The sequence below is a fragment of the Mirounga angustirostris genome, unplaced genomic scaffold (genome assembly GCF_029215605.1).
Source record: "Mirounga angustirostris isolate CCGP_5_RB_7025 unplaced genomic scaffold, mMirAng1.0.hap1 SCAF_5, whole genome shotgun sequence".
NCBI lineage: Eukaryota > Metazoa > Chordata > Mammalia > Carnivora > Phocidae > Mirounga > Mirounga angustirostris.
This window is the reverse complement of record NW_026991713.1, coordinates 176,173,342-176,189,393: the sequence shown is the minus strand read 5'-3', so window position 1 is coordinate 176,189,393 and position 16,052 is coordinate 176,173,342. Positions and strand designations below refer to the sequence as shown.

Sequence of the window (16,052 nt, the reverse complement as noted above, 5' to 3'; positions counted from 1 at the left end):
TCCACATAAGAGGGCCCAATCCTTCAGCTGTGAACCCTGGCAATACTCTGCTTGGACTACATTTGACCACAAAGCTCTTTTCTTTTGAGTTCAGGGTCTTCCTCACTGCCCAGGGAGTGGAAGGCCATTTATAAACCATTCATGTGCCCTCAGCCACACAGTTAGCTCCTGGAAAAGGGACGGGAATCAAGGGGATCACACACTTGTAAAGGTTTTTAGGATGACTTTCCTCCAAAGAATTCACAGTTCTCTCAAATTTACATCATGAGGAGACAGAACTCTGTCTTCCCAGAAAGAACAAAGGTAAAGCAAATTAAAGGGTGTAATCACTTTTGGGGCACCTGGGTGGTTCAGTCAGTTAAGCATCCGACTCCTGATCTCAGCTTGGGTCTTTATCTCAGGGTCGTGAGTTCAAGCCCTGTGTTGGGCTCCACATGGGGTGTGAAGACTACTTAAAAAAAAAAAAAAAAAAGGTAATCACTTTTGATCCTTCTTGGCCACCTCAAAATTCACTAATTCTGTTCTGGTATCAACTGAGGAGGTATAATGATGGGCTGTTTAATTCTTGTCAAGCAGGATAAGAAAACCAAGAGTAACATGGCTTGCTGATTGATGTGCTGCAGACGACAGTCCCCCTCCTCTAGACAGGACCTTCCTGTCCTTGACCTTAGCTGGAAGTCAGGGTGATTCCATATTTCACAAGTGCCATTTATGTAGCAGGCTTGCAAAGAGAAAGCTGCTGCCCACACTGGTAGTTTTTCACCTTCTCATTAAAAACAACAACAACAAAACAACCCTCTCGCCCTGTAAAATGCACCCACAAATCAAAAAACCCTCTTCAGAGTAAACAGCAAAGGTGGGCTTTCGTTCATTCCCTCCTGCTACTACTGAAGTACGACAAAAAGGAACGTCTCTCTTGGGCACAGGAGATATGAGTAGAGTGCGTGGTCAGAGAAAGGAGGGAAAAAATGTCAGCTTGACACTGTGGCATGATAAGCAGTGTGTGGGAGAGATTCCCAGCTTGGAAGGCATAGCAACAGGGCCACTGACACTGGTCTCAGTAGAGCGACACTTCATGATAAACAGCATGGGCAAGCCACTATTCTTCCAATCCCTTATTCCTTTTATTCTCCCAGTTCACAAGCTTTGACAACTCCAGTTATGGTATGAATGTCTTTCACATATTTTTGTTACGGAAAATAGCACAACACTGTTTGGTTAGTACATCACCCATCAGACGTCTCCAGACACTACTGTTCCTACATTCCTACTCACATGCTCACATGGCTCTTTCTCCAGTTGAAAACTAGTCCTCTCCTTCAAAAGAGGAGTGGTTTAATCAATGATTTTTAGTTCTGTGGGACATCATACTATAAAGAACACTGTAGAACATTTCAGGCAGGCAGGTGGCTACAGATGGTCCCCTCAGGGGACAGTTATCTAGTCCCTTGCTCCTCAAAAGATAAGCAGCACTGTCCGTACCTGGGAGCTTGTCAGAAATGCAGAACAGCAGGCTCCACTCTAGACCTACCAAAGAGAATTGCATTTTGACACAAAAGCCAGTGATTCTGATACACAGTGACCTTTAAGAAGCCCTGACCTCTTTTTCGTTTTGTTTTAAAGATTTTATTTATTTATTTGACAGAGAGAGAAAGACCGCGAGAGAGGGAACACAAGCAGAGGGAGTGGGAGGGGGGAAGCTGGCTTCCCGCGGAGCAGAGAGCCCAGACGTGGGGCTCGATCCCAGGACCCTGATATTATGACCTGAGCCGAAGGCAGATGCTTCACGACTGAGCCACCCAGGTGCCCCGCCCTGACCTCTTTTTACACAGGTTTTGGTTTTGCTGATCCTTTTGATACCTCTATTCAGGAAAAAAAAAAAAAATAAAAAAATCAGACAATCTGGGTTCTTCAGAAGATCAAGTTTTGCTACTGGCAATTACAGGGAAGTTGACTTTATTCTTTCGTTACCCATTCTTTTACTCAGTGCCCCTGAAACCATCACTCCATCTTGCTTCAAGTGGAAGGTGATCAACAGATTCAACAGTAAGATACCAAAAAGGTATTAGAGAGTGAGGTGTCAGGAAGGGCTGGGCAGTGAAGTCTACAACTGTTCATGTTTGTAAAGCAAAGACTAAACTCAGGATCAAATTTAACAAATACTGTTGAAAATGAGATGGCGGACAATGCGTTTTGGAAAGCACTCTTGTAAACGCCGCTGACACAGCTTCAGGACTGTATATAAACTGTTTGCACTGAGCACACACCTGCCTGGGCACTGTGGCTGCCTGCCGATGCAAGAAGGACCCAGCTATGTGGGGAGGCAGGCCTGCCTGATGCCATGTCATGCTGGGAAAGCTGCCAAGAGGAGATATTCAGGCCCACGGGAGAATGCTGAGCCGACTGTCGGATGAAGACAAACCATCTTTTACTGTCTTGTTTGCTTATTCCTGGGTATACGTTTTTGGTCCCGTTAGCTAGAGTGCTATAAAACAAACCTAAGGATGCCAGTATCTCAAACTGTCACAGAAGTTTGATTAGGGAGAAATGAAATCAATACTGCATCCCTACCATTCTGATCCTAAAGCATGCTTAATCCCTACTCCTACTTTTTCATTAGTTTCTTTACATTCAAAAACCTAAACGTGAGCTCTGGAGGCAGAAATGCAAGTAAAGTATTGATTGTGAGTTTGTCTCCTAACACCGCATGTTGCAAATGTGACTTCCCTCCCATCTTGTCCCAGCTGTCTTCAGGATTCACCCGCAGCCCCGGCTCTCAGTTCCTGTTACAGGGCCTACCTAGGGGAATGTGCAGTGGTGGCCACATGAGCAGCCCACCTATAGCTTTCCTGGAGGGCAAGAATCCAGCCCAGGGAGGTAGAGCTGAAGGTCCACAGTGGGAGCTGCCCCAGTTGCACCCCATCCACGTCCCCTCCCCTATAGGGCTTACAGTGATTCCCGTGAGTACCTGGCCCTGCAGAGAGCTGCCAGAGGGTAGCCTGCTCTGGCACGCTAAAATCTATTTTCATCCTTAATTCTTTCCTTACAGCAACTGCTCAAAATAACAACAGATGGACAATAGGATACACTTCACTAGAAGCCATGTGCCTTTTGCCAGGCTCCCGAAGCTCTGCACTACTCAGACTCAGAAGCAACTGCTCCATGTGCCTGGATGAAGGCTGGGCCTGGAAATACACAAGGGATGCATTTGCTAATACTCTAATTGATTTGTCTCTGGCTCAACTATAAGCCCAATCATAACCATTCTAGCTTTTTATTGCTCTTCCGACTATCTGACCCAGTAAAAAAAACAACCAACCAACCATATCATTTATTTGTAGCTGTTATGGACTGAACTGTGCCCCCTTCCGCAAGTTCAGATGCTTAAGTCCTGACCCCCAGTACCTCAGAATGTGTATCTACTTGGAAATAAGGTTTTAAAAGAGGTGATTAGGTTGACAAAAAGCACTTAGGGCAGACCCTAATCCAATCTGACTGGTGTCCTTAGAGGAAGAGATTTGGACACACACAGAGACACCAGAGATGCATGTTCACAATGGAAAGACCATGGAAGGACACAGGGAGAAGGGGGCCACCTGCAGCCAAGGAGAGAGGTCTTAGAAAAAAATCAAACCTGCTGATGCCTTGATCTTGGACTTAGAGACTCCAGAAAAATCAAAATATATTAAGAAATGTGAAAAAATAAGTTACTGTTGTCTAAGCCCCGCAGTCTGTGACATTTGGCTATAGCAGCCCTAGCAAATGAATAAAGTAGCCTTCGACGTTAATCAAATACTAGATGGTGGTGCCTCCAGAGCAGTCGTGGTCCCCTCACGCTGCCCTCCGATCTACGTACGTGCTGGAGACTCTAAGTGATGATTCTTGGGGGGGACAGATGTGAAACACAGGCTGTAGAGACTATGACTAAGTCCCAGAAAACCAAGAATGTCACCATTTCTAATCCAGATGAACACATGGCTTCCTGGAAGTAGCTGCCTCTAAATGTGTGTTTACTTTGGGGGAACATTAATCTTGTAGTTATATCAGTTAATTAATTAAAATTTTAAACAAGTAATCTCTACACCCAATGTGGGGCTCAAACTCAGGACCCTGAGATCAAGAGCTGGATGCTCTACCAACTGAACTGGCCAGGTGCCCCAGTTACTTTTGTCTTCACTAATGACATCAAATACTCTTACCCTACAAAATGATGAGGTTGGAGAGATATGTTTGCTATATTCAGTAAAAGAGGAGCAAAGCAACCAGCCTTAGAATAACCACCCCTACCCCCTAATAAGAGTGGAGTGCTTGCAATGTGAAGAGATAGTTTATGCTACTGACCAACTTCGACAGGAATGAGACTCTGAATATATTTTCTGGGCATAAAAAGAGGTCATAAAGAGAGGTCTCCAGAACTCAGAAAATACATGTTGAACTAAATTTGCATCCACCTTACTGTATCCTCTTGCCAGTACCAACAACAAATAGCTAACGATATTTAGGTCTGATAATTACATCTATTTCAACAAATATTTACCAAGCAAGCCCAAACACTGTGTTAGGAAGTGGAAATAAAACCATGAATAAGACTCTGTCCCTAGCTTTCAGGAGACTGTAATATTCAAGAAGACAGCTGCCAAACAAAAGTGAGATTGCGTTTGCCCAAGGTTTTAAATTTAAGAGGAGCCAGAGATCTAGAATTGTACACAAAATCTGATTTTATGTATCGGTAGCTAACTAAAAACCAGTCCATAATGTCGGTGAGGACTACACAGGCACGGCTGTGAGCTGGATCTGGCTGGTGTGTGTGTCCACTCTACAATTTCTCGGTTTGCACTCCACGAGTCAGGCCCAGGCCTGGATACAGCTGAGGACAGTTACGGGCACCAAGGAAACATTCATCCACTGAAATGCTATACTCGCCAGGCGGTCCCCCGTCGTCCTCACCACTCCCAGCCCACTTTTGAAAAGGTATCACATGTAGCTTTCCTTAACTACTAAGTGAGGAAGGGGCCAGACTAGAAAAAGTGTCAGAAGCCTGGAGCTCTAGAAGCCACTGCAGGTTCTCCCGAGGTGATGTGAAGGAATGGCAAGGCTGACTTGGCATTACAGGACAGCTGGGAGGGAGGAGACTTGGGGACGGAGTGCAGGAGGCCAGGGCTTCAGTCCAGCATGAGACTCTGCGCCAGGTGGAACAGGAAGACGGAAGGTTCTGAAGAACCTCTTCCAACTGGCTAAAGAGAAAAAACCCAAACAACCTTAAGAAACCACAGCCTATGAGAAAAATCTGCTGGCCCAGGACTCCTAGGGAAGACTGTTCAAAGAGGTGCTGACGCTCCTGTGCTTGTAAGAGCACGAGGAGGAGAGCCTTTAAAGCAACGTGTATGCAAAGCAGTTAGTGCTTCAGCTGTAACACGGCAGAATCCCACAATTTAACTGAAAGCTTCATTTTTCATTTGAAGATAACAGCATGGAAAGCAGCAATGGCTCTGGAACACTTAGAATGAGGCGCCATTTATTCGGTGTCTGTTACGAGCTAGCGATTGCACAGGGTACTTCCCATCCTCCCTCTCAAACACCAGGGCTGTCATGGGCCCATGTGTGAGGCTCTTGCTCCAGAGACACTTCCCCGGGCTGGGTCTCAGTGGATGGGGAGAGACAGAAGCACACAGATCCTGAAGCTCACAGCACCACCTCTATCGAGTTCTGGTTCCAAAGAAACTCCCTTTTCCCCAGCCCCATACTTGAGAAGTTTATGTCAACTTTAACACAAAACAAAGCTGGCAGTGAAAGTGTTGACGGCAGGTGTAAAAAAACAAGACAAGCCCTGTCCTGGCCGACCTGCAACAGAGCCAGTGAGCTGCTCCCCGCAGACAGAAACGGTGCCATATGCTCCAGACCCACTGCTCAGTGCAGGCGGCCTGGCTTGTGGCTCCCACAGCTTCAGTGGTGCTCCTGGGACACCCTGAGAGGGCACAGGAGGGGGAGAGGCACACCTGGAAAGAGTAGCCCTGAGCCGGAAAAAGCTGGTCCAATCTAAGACCTTATTTTTATGGAAGAATAGCACTTCAGACCTAACAAGTGGAAAAAAAAATAAAGGACTCACAAACACACAGGACAATACGAGAACCATGACATACAGAAAAACCACCGGCCTTCCTTAGGTCTCAGGCTCTAAGTGCTTCCCCTCTAGCCATTGTCCCACGCTGTGATTTTAAGGCTGACCTTGGACCTAGGACCAGGTGTGCGTCCAGCTGGGCTGCTCCCAGGGGACCAGAGACTGCAGGACGCAATCTCACCAAGGTCCCTATTTCCAGTGGGCAGCAGTTATTGCTTCTTGCTCTTTTTCTTCTTTTTTTTTTTTCAAAAGATTTTATTTGTCCCCGCTGAACAAGGAGCCTGATGCAGGACTCGATCCCATGCCTCCGGGATCATGACCTGAGCCGAAGGCAGACCCTTAACCAACTGTGCCACTCAGGTGTCCCAGGGTTATTGCTTCTTAAAAGACAAACCAAATGAAGCTGTATTAAATGACTTTTTTTCTTTTTAAAGATTTTATTTATTTGACAGAGAGAGACACACAGAGAGGGAGGGAACACAAGCAGGGGGAGTGGGAGAGGGAGAAGCAGGCTCCCGATGAGCAGGGAGCCCGATGCGACTCGATCCCAGGACCCTGGGATCATGACCTGAGCCAAAGGCAGATGCTTAACCAACAGAGCCACACAGGCACCCCGTTAAATGACCTTAAGAAGAAACCTAACCAGAGGCCCAATTTAAGTAAAATATCACTACAGAATCTAAATGTGTACAGCCTTCCCACCCAACATTTTAAGAGCACTCTGACAGAGCTTACAAGGTGTGGAAAGCTGAAAAAGATTTTACTTTGTATTATTTCTAAACTGTCAGGGTGTTCATTTCAGAGCAAGCACGTATTACTTAGAGACTGCTGAGCACACATTTCTACTGATCATTTTTCCCTGCCTCCGAATACTACGTGCTCTACTTGGTGTATGTGCGTCAATGCCTCCAATGTTCACTAAAGGTGTGCAGGAGAGAAGTCGTACCCATTGTAGGACGTGACTGCTAATGATATAACCATTCTTTTGGCTTTCTTACCATTTCCCCAAATTTTCTACCATAAAGGGGAAAAAAAAAAAACCTAGAAAAGAAAAATAAGATGTAGACCATGATTGAAAGCTCCATATACAGTATTCAGTAGATGATAATAATAACAAGCCCTTATAAAGGCATTGTTCTAAGCACCTAGTCAGGATCCGTGGAAAGAAATTACTAAGAACCAGTCTGGAATCTGGCCATTCAATTGCTAATACTGAGGGTTAAGAGCCAAACAGCTAATTCCATTCTAGGCGTGTCTGTCATTACCTCACAAGCATTTACTGTCCACAGTCCTGGGACAGCTGCTCAGAACATTCCAGGAAAGAATCTGCCCAGAGGGAGGGTCATACATGCGGAGACCATTAGGGTTACTGAATCAGAAACCCAGTAAGAATCAGGGCAAGGGGATACTAGAATGTGAAGGAGTTGAACAATTAATTTCCTGTTCCCTTCCTGGTTCCCGCAGAAGTCAGTGGGTTACTCCTTTACATACAATGGCACACAGTCTCACGCACTACACAAAGCAAAATCACACATGACTATCAGGTCACCAGATTCTCCAACTGTTCTTCTATAATTACTGTAATTTCTACCTTCTGCTTGATTCCTATCTGGATGCTGGAGGTGCTGGGGTTTCCTCCCAGTTCAGAGATGAGCGCTCCAGTGCAGGCTTGCCTACTAAATGCATCCCTACTGAGCCAAAGGGCGCTGGCTTGGGAACTGGCAAGCATCCAACCTGGGCCAGAATCTAGGCTTTTTTTGTGAGGCTCTGGGGTCCTCTGCTGGCTGCCTGCTGTAACTGTTAGCTCCTCACTAGACTAATAATATCACCCTTGGAAACCTACTACCCATGTTGGGGCCGTCAACAAGGCTTTCAATTCACTTAAAGTATCCACGTGCAGAGAGACACAACACAGCTTTATGTCATTTGAGCTCCTGCAATGTAAATATTTTATCCACATTTCACAAACAGGATCTGCAGAACAATGGCTTGTGACCAGTGTCAGGAAGGGAACTAACAGTCAGTGGTCTGCCAGAGATAATCCTCTGATCAGCATCACAGCCTCGCCACATACATACCGGTAATCTCGTCACACAGACAAGTGGGATTCAGACAGAGGAGTGTGACAGGGCTCCCCACATAACTTGTGGTCAGGAACGCTGGGTAGATCTGGGCACTTTGCCTCGGCCACTTACTAAATGGTGACCACAGGTGGGTGGGTGCCTCATCTCTCCCAGCTTCAGTGTCCAAATCTATAAAAGGGTGTAACAGGGCTACAGGACTGAATGCGACAACTCGCTTCCAGCATGTACACTGTGGCGGCCACGACTGCGCAGTGCAGAGCACCCTGCCCTAACGGCGTCTCCAGCAATCAGGATGGAGAGGCCCCTCACACAGAAGGTGACAGAGCCTATTTCTGGACACCAGCTCACCAAGTGAGAGCTGGCTTCTCTCACTTTAAAAGAAGGAAACCGAGAGCTGACAGAACATGGAGAGTGAAAAAAGGACTGGACAGGTCCACAGAGGCAGCCGAGGAGGCCGCTTGCTACAGTGGAGCGTGAGCCCTGGAGACATGGGTGGCACAGGCTGTTTACCAGTTGCTTTCCAATAACCCTGCCCACACAGGGATTGGAAATGGCCCTGAGCAGAGCAACAAGGAAATGTATGGGAGCCCTGAGCATAGGCTATTGAAAAGCCACTGAGTAAGGTTGCCAAATCTAAGGGGAGGAGCTTAGATACGCAGCAGGACGAGTGACAACAGCCAGTACCGGCTGAATGCTTTTATGGACTAAGCACGTTCTTACCTTAAGTCATTCAGTCCTGGTAACAGACCTCCCCCCAAGGATGCTATTCTCCTCCCCGTTCTGCCAGATGAGGAGACTGCAGCACAGGGTGAGGTGGGCGGCGGAAGGCCGCACAGCTACTGAGACAGGGGCCAGGGTCTCAACACGGGCAGAGCTGCTCCGGCCGGGCCCGCCAACAGCGCCCGATGGACAGCCTGCTCTGCCACCACTTAGGGATTTTGGGCCAATCTCTTACTAGGCCCAGAACGGAGCCGCACAGGGAACACTGTTGCCTGGCCCATCTCCGAGGGTCAGGCTGTGAGGACTCCAGGGGAAGTTGGGAGAGGCCTTCCAACAGTGGGAAAGCTGACCGGGGAGCCCCTCAGCAGTCCTCCCCACCTGTTTCCGGGAGCTGACGTCTGCACCGCATAATCAGTCATTTGACAAGGCCTGAGCTCTAGGTGTGGCAATGGATCACAAAATCAATCCACTGAAATGAAGCAAGTGAAAGAACATTCCTGCCATGGAACCCGCCAATGGAATGTGCTCTTGCAGGATGCAATTTAAAAAGCAAGCAAAGCAAAGCAAAGCAAAGCAAAGCAAAGCACTGAGAGGAGGAGCGTATTTCTGTGTGTGCATTTTAAACACCTGATCTTAGGAGAACAGCCGCAGGAGTGCTTTTAAAACTGGCCCAGGGGGGTGCCTGGGTGGCTCAGTCCATTAAGTGTCTGACTCCTGGTCTCAGCTCGGGTCTTGATCTCAGGGTCATGAGTTCAAGCCCCACATTGGGCTCCATGCTGGGCGTGGAGCCTACTTTAAGAAAACAAAACAAAAAGAACAAAACCCAAAAAATAACTGGCCCAGGAACAGCTAGAGCAACACACAGGATCCAGAGCCTGCCCCCATCACACTCTGATAGAGCCAGCCGCTCCCCAGCAGCTCCACAGGCCGGTCCGCCCATGGTCTGCCTTCCTGCTGGTGACAGATGGGCCCGTGATGAGGGCGGCAGTGCGGCTGCACGAGGTGCACGGTCTGTCTTCATGCTGCAAGCTGCCCTTACTGCTCTCTCTGCCTCCAACCTCTTCTCACCTCCAGTCCTTCCTTCAAACTGCTGTCAGAAGTTCCGAGACACTGAATGTGAACATGTCACACCCATTTCCCACCCTGGATGGACTTCCCACAGGGACTGTCCTCCTCCCAGCCACGTCATCTCCCCACCCACCCTTGGAAACACTTTCAATATGCTGCATCCTTTTCTGGGAGCCTCTCCTACTCCTCTGCCCCAGCCCTACAGCGGCCTTCTAGGTCCAGTCCTGGAGCTGCTTCTCCACGATATCTGACTCTCCCAGGCAAAATCAGTCCCTCCCCATTGGGCCCAGGCTCTGACGGCTCCCCTAAGCAGCAGGTTTACAGCTCCACCTGGCTACACATTTCTGAAACACAAACCGGGATCCCCTGGTCTCCTCACAAAGCTGTTCTCGGTCTCCCCTGTATCACTGAAGGACACTATCACCCACTAGGTAGTCCTTCCAGCTCCACCTTAGATCCCTCCACTCCTGTGTCGGATTCTGACCATGCTCAGTGATGTGAGATCATTGTGTATCTCACTTTTTTTTTTTTAATTATATTTATTTATTTGATAGAGAGAGACACAGCGCGAGAGGGAACACAAGCAGGGGGAGTGGGAGAGGGAGAAGCAGGCTTCCCGCTGAGCAGGGAGCCCGATGGGGGGCTGGATCCCAGGACCCTGGGATCATGACGTGAGCTGAAGGCAGACGCTTAACGACTGAGCCATCCAAGAGCCCCTAAAAATTCCTATTTTGTTATGAAATCCTTTGGAAACACCTCAAAAGCTACTTCACAAAGTAGCCCTTCACAGCTGTCAGTGTCCGCCTGGAAGGGCAGCCAGTCTCTGGGCTGAAGAACAGACTACAACAGTTTTCCTTTTAAAATAAGCAGCACGTACTGGAGGAAAGAGAACTATGTGCACCCCTTTTTGGAAAGAATTTTGGAAGTCTCAAGAAAATGGATTCTCTTGGACCCAGGAGTTCTACTCTAGGGACCTATCCTAAGGAGTAATTCTAAAAAAGAGCAGGCTTTATGTGCAAAGCCATGCACTGCATTATTTGCAGCAGCAAAAGCAGAAGACACTTTCTAGCTCGGCTTGGGGCATATGTAACTCGACCAAAGCACATATGTTGGACACGGGTTTACAAACTGTTTAAGAATGCAGAAGGTGCTTCTGTCAGGCGAAGTAAAAAAAAAAAAAAAAAAAAAAAAAAGGCAGCTCGGCACGACATGGTACTTCTGGAACAATTACAATCATGTGGCAAAAAGCAAATGCGAGACCACAAGCTGAAGATTACAGCATCACATGGTAGGAAGAGGAGGACAGGGACCAGAGGGATCTGTGTGAGGCTGAGCAAGTCCCGCCCCCTCTGCTTCCTCATCAATAAAAATGGGGAAAGCAAGTACCTGGCAGGATCCCCATAAAGATAAATGAGAAATTGGGTGTGCCCCATAAAGGATAGCTGCTCTTCTCACGCAGTGATTAGAGGGATGGCTGGTGCCTCCCACATTCCTCACCACACCAAGGCAGGTGCAATGTTATCTCCTTGCTCTCTGTAAGAAGTAACGTTGGCCACAGGCACCATGATCTTTTTTTAAAGATTTATTTATTTACTTGAGAGAGAGAGAAAAAAAGAGTGCATGTGCATGCATGTGGGGACGGGCAGAGGAAGAGGGAGAGACAGTCTTAAACACTCCATGCTGAGCGTGGAGCCTGACTCAGGGCTCGATCTCAGGACTCTGAGATCACGACCTGAGCCAAAACCAAGAGCTGGACACTTAACCGACTGCACCACCCAGACGCCCCACAGGCATCATTATCTTAACTATGTCACTAGAACATACTAAACAAATGTGCTGGCCTCAATCCTGGCTCTGCTGTCTGTGTACTTAACCTCTGAGCCAGGTAGAGGCCACTTTCAGGCAACAGGCTCGAGGAACGGAAACACGAGTAAGGCACAAGGGCCCACAGGGGCCACCGGGCTGAATGCAAACAGGCCCATCAGGCGACCCACCTTGAAAGAGCCATAGGCCCACCAATGGGCTACTTACGAGCGGGCACAGGTACCACAAAAGGGAAATTGTGTGTGTGCCCACACCTCCTCACTCCCCTCTTAACTCTAGGCCCCCATCACGACGTCCTGGCAGACAGCCTCCCTTCTGCTCTCCTGCCCACATTTCCCTTGCAGTGTGTTCAGTAAACTCTTATCTCTTTTGTTCTGCCTCAGGTGAATCCTTCCACCATCTGCGCCAGTGGCCCCCACCTGATCGGGTCACCTCACAAGCCCCAGTGTCCCCATCTGGTAAAATGGGGGTAATGATACCTCTTTCAGGGTTACTCTAAAGCCTAGGGGTAGTTTTTATTTATTTTATTTTAATTTTATTTTTAAGATTTTATTTATTTGGGAGAGAGAATGAGAGAGAGACAACATGAGAGGGGGAGGGTCAGAGGGAGAAGCAGACTCCCTGTTGAGCAGGGAGCCCGATGTGGGACTGGATCCTGGGACTCCAGGATCATGACCTGATCCGAAGGCAGTCGCTTAACCAACTGAGCCACCCAGGCACCCCCTGGGGATAGCTTTTAAAGAGCTTAGCACAATAGCAGATAATCAATGAATTGCACAGTTATTGTGGGGGGATATGGGGTGCAGGTCAGGGCAGGGAAGCTTTTAAGGAAAAATAGTAACATTATGATATGACAAGTTACATACAGTGAGAAGGCTGGCTGTGGCTGAGTTAAGGACTAGATAAAAGCAGACGGTGATGTGTGAAGAACAAGGGGGCAGAAAAGCAATTCAGCCTGGCCAGTGTTTCACACATATGTGATGGCTGAACATGGGGTTCCACTAGCTGGGCTTTCTAAGCTGAGCCTGTGCATTAAAAAGCAAAAACAAAAACAAAGAAAACCATCCTGATGTCCAAACTATTGCCAGTCTTTATTATTCCTGACCTGCTGCAGGAAGCACCAGCCACCACTCTTGGAGTGTGAGGTCCCTGGGGCTTCTGGAAAGCAAGCCCGGCTCGTGTCAGTGGCAGTGAAGATCACCCAAAGGAGTTGTGTCGTGTTCTCAGATCTGCTCAAGGCCTGGGTGCCTGTGCCCTGGCTGCTGAGCAGAGGAGAACAGGGCAGCCTCTACTGGTATCTTAACAGCTATTCCAATGGGCTCCCGAACAGCATCTGCTCAAGGCACAAAACTGCAGCTTTTTGTGTTGCAGCTGTTGCTGTCCTGCAACAGGAAGGAAACGTGAATTCCTGCTGGGGCAGTCTACTGATGCTCCCTAACCCCAGGCTCAGGCTGTGCAGGGAAGGGCCATCATTCAATACCCTGTCCACCTGCTCAGGCTGAGCACAAATGCCTGGCCCCGCTACCAGGGAGTAGCACACTGGAGGAAGCCAGCTTCCGCTAGGCTACACCTGTGCATCCCCTCAACCCTGCCACCTTTGTTACTGGCTGCTCATTCCACACTCTGCCTCTTAGAGGGAGCCAGACCACAGCAGAAAGAGGGTGAGCCTTCAGTCACTGGCCTTGGGCTGCAGGAACCAGGGAAGCTCCCCACAACTGTCATCTACCAAGAGGTGGACACAAGGGTGGCTCTGCTGGTGGTGGCAGCCTGAGATAGAAAGAACACAGTCACTCTGAACAAAGATGCCTCCTTCTCTTTGCTCCACAGGCCCTCGGACCTCCTCTGCCTTCACAACTAGACGGGTAACTGCGATCCATGTTAGGAGAGGAGATGTCCACTGGCCCCTGCCTGGGGTCCAAGCTCTTCTGGGGCCTGTGCCTGTTCCTCCTCTTCACACCGGCCAGCAGGGTTGAAGGACCCAGGGCTCAAGAGAGGATTTTTAAGTCTCTGGAAGAGCAGGGCTGTAGAAATTGTTGTTATTTTATTGTCCTGGATGCCAAGGGATGCACACTAAACATTGCTACTTTGAAAATACAGCAAGCTATAAGATGAACTCCGTTGAGGCAACTTCTACTACCCTTCCCTTTCTTCCCACCACTGAAAGGACAAAGTGATGAGCTGAAAATGAACAGGAAGGGGCTTGGTGGGTAGGGAAGCCTGCCTGAGCCCCTCTCCTCTCATAGACACATCCCAACAGCAAGTCACCAAGGCTGCAAATGCTGAGCTCAGGGGTAATTAAATCAAATTAATCTTGGGAAAAGAGCTTTAAATATTCAAAGCCCCATTAATCCTTATGCCTTGTAATTAAATATGTATGTTAAGAAGGCTTGGACAAAGGCAAAACATTTTCAAAATGTGAATTCTTTACATTCATAGCATTATAATGCGTTCTAAGTACTGATCTTGTAGAAAACTATGTAAAAAATTCAGTGAAGTACACGTAAAAACATGGCAGGAAGAACGTAGCATTTAGAATCTCTGGTCATCCTGAGCTTTAGAAAAATGAGCCTTGATAAACATCTTCACTGTTTTCAGGCTCCACATCATTTGCCCATTGATAATCCCCACTTAGTTTTTTAACTCTCCCTGGTCCTCACTTTGGGTCTTGACAGGGCAGCTACCCCCCGCCCCCCCCGCCCCCCAGGTCTTGGAAAAGTTCTTTGCTTCTGTTGTCCTGGGATCCTATTTTATTTTCTTGTTAAAACACATCGATTTCTGTCATCTTCCAGGGATAACCTTCTCTTTGATAATCAACCACTGAAGAGACTGTGGTCACCCCAACCTACTGTGTGTCTTGGAAGGAAGATATCCAATTTCTGAAGATGAAAGGTGCCACCTAAGAACCTTACAAACATCCCTTTCTTCAATCCTCAGACAACCCAGTGGGAGACAGGCAGGTGTCATCATTCCCATTCTACAGATGAGGAAACCAAGTTACTAAGAGAATGAAGAACTTGCCTAGATTACATAGGTTATGCCCAGAATTCTTACTGTCATTCCATAATTAGCATCCCATCATCCTGTTGTTTCCTCTGTTTTCTAGCAGGAAAAAGCAGCTGTTCTGACAAGTTTACTTATGCTTGATAGAGGGTACTAGCTTTTAGAAATGAAACTAGAGAGGTGATTCGAGCAGTAAATAATTATCAGAGGAATGGGTACATCCAATCAGCAAAGTCTCTGTTTTCTGTTTATTTTGTTCCCTAATTGAGAAAACTGACAACACAAATTTTTGCATCAAAAGTTTCTGTTACGTGAATCTCACTTCTGCATGATTACAAATACAGACCCTGACACAAATCTAGGTCTAACAGACGGAGGGAGCCATGCAGTTCAAATGAGTAAGATGGAACTTTACCACTGAAACTGCATGAAGCTCTGCCAAGCTTTCCTGGAACAGTCACGAGAGTATTCTTAACAGAAGACACTCCTGCTTCAAGTCCTGGATTCCCACCGCTGGGCAGCAAGGACACCAGGCTCTCATTCTGCTGTTAAAAGCACAGAACTCTGAAAAACTGAAAAGCATTTCTAGCAATGATTCGTCTTTCAATTATTTTACATTGAGAGAAGAGCGTAAAAAGCTATAAAAAGACAGTAAATGAAGTAGGGTGAGAACTGTATATAATACCAGACACTCACATATCCAAAAGCTATAAAGAAATGGAAGCAGGAGCTACTGACTGGTTCTTTCCAGACAGACTGAATGTCAGGGGGAGAAAGGGTTTGGCTAAAACCCATTCTCTGTCCTGGAGTTGTTGGGTGTTTTGTTTTAATCTCTGTTGATACAGAGATTACTGGTGAGAGCAAGGACACCCATGTACAAGCTACTAAGAAACACAAAAGGCACAGATGAAGACAAAGTGCACTCCTCTTGTTTTAAGCCTTCCTTTAGCAATTTGTGTTTCATTCCAAAAAAAAAATAATACACATACTTAACAGATAAACTCTCTACATTTATACAAAAGGAGCCAAACACTCAGACTGCACACACTTTACCTTGCTGTTTTCACTTGATAGTGCATTTCTTGGAGAGGTTTCCTGATCAGTACCTATAGATCAATCTTATTTCTTGCGGATGGGTTATGTAAAATTTTGTGGGTGACTCTAGCACTGGGTAATTCTCAGTTTATCTATTTCACATTCCTTTCAAAAATATTTTATTTATTTGAGAGAGAGAGAAC

General features: G+C 47.3%; 1 protein-coding gene across 11 annotated transcripts in view; it reads right to left on the bottom strand.

Annotated features, from left to right (window-relative positions):
- The window catches only part of RNF216 (ring finger protein 216), a 155,626-nt gene that overhangs the window by 55,222 nt on the left and 84,352 nt on the right, over nucleotides 1-16,052 (bottom strand). Inside the window, exon 14 of one of the 11 annotated variants that reach the window (XM_064593338.1) lies at nucleotides 493-5,234. The exons of 9 other annotated variants lie outside the window; for them this stretch is intronic. In XM_064593338.1, the coding sequence (XP_064449408.1) occupies nucleotides 5,163-5,234 (72 nt within the window). In that variant the 3' untranslated portion in view covers nucleotides 493-5,162. Of the gene's footprint in view, nucleotides 1-492; nucleotides 5,235-15,115; nucleotides 15,360-16,052 lie in introns of those variants that run through there. One more of the 11 variants, XM_064593335.1, reaches the window with a different exon arrangement.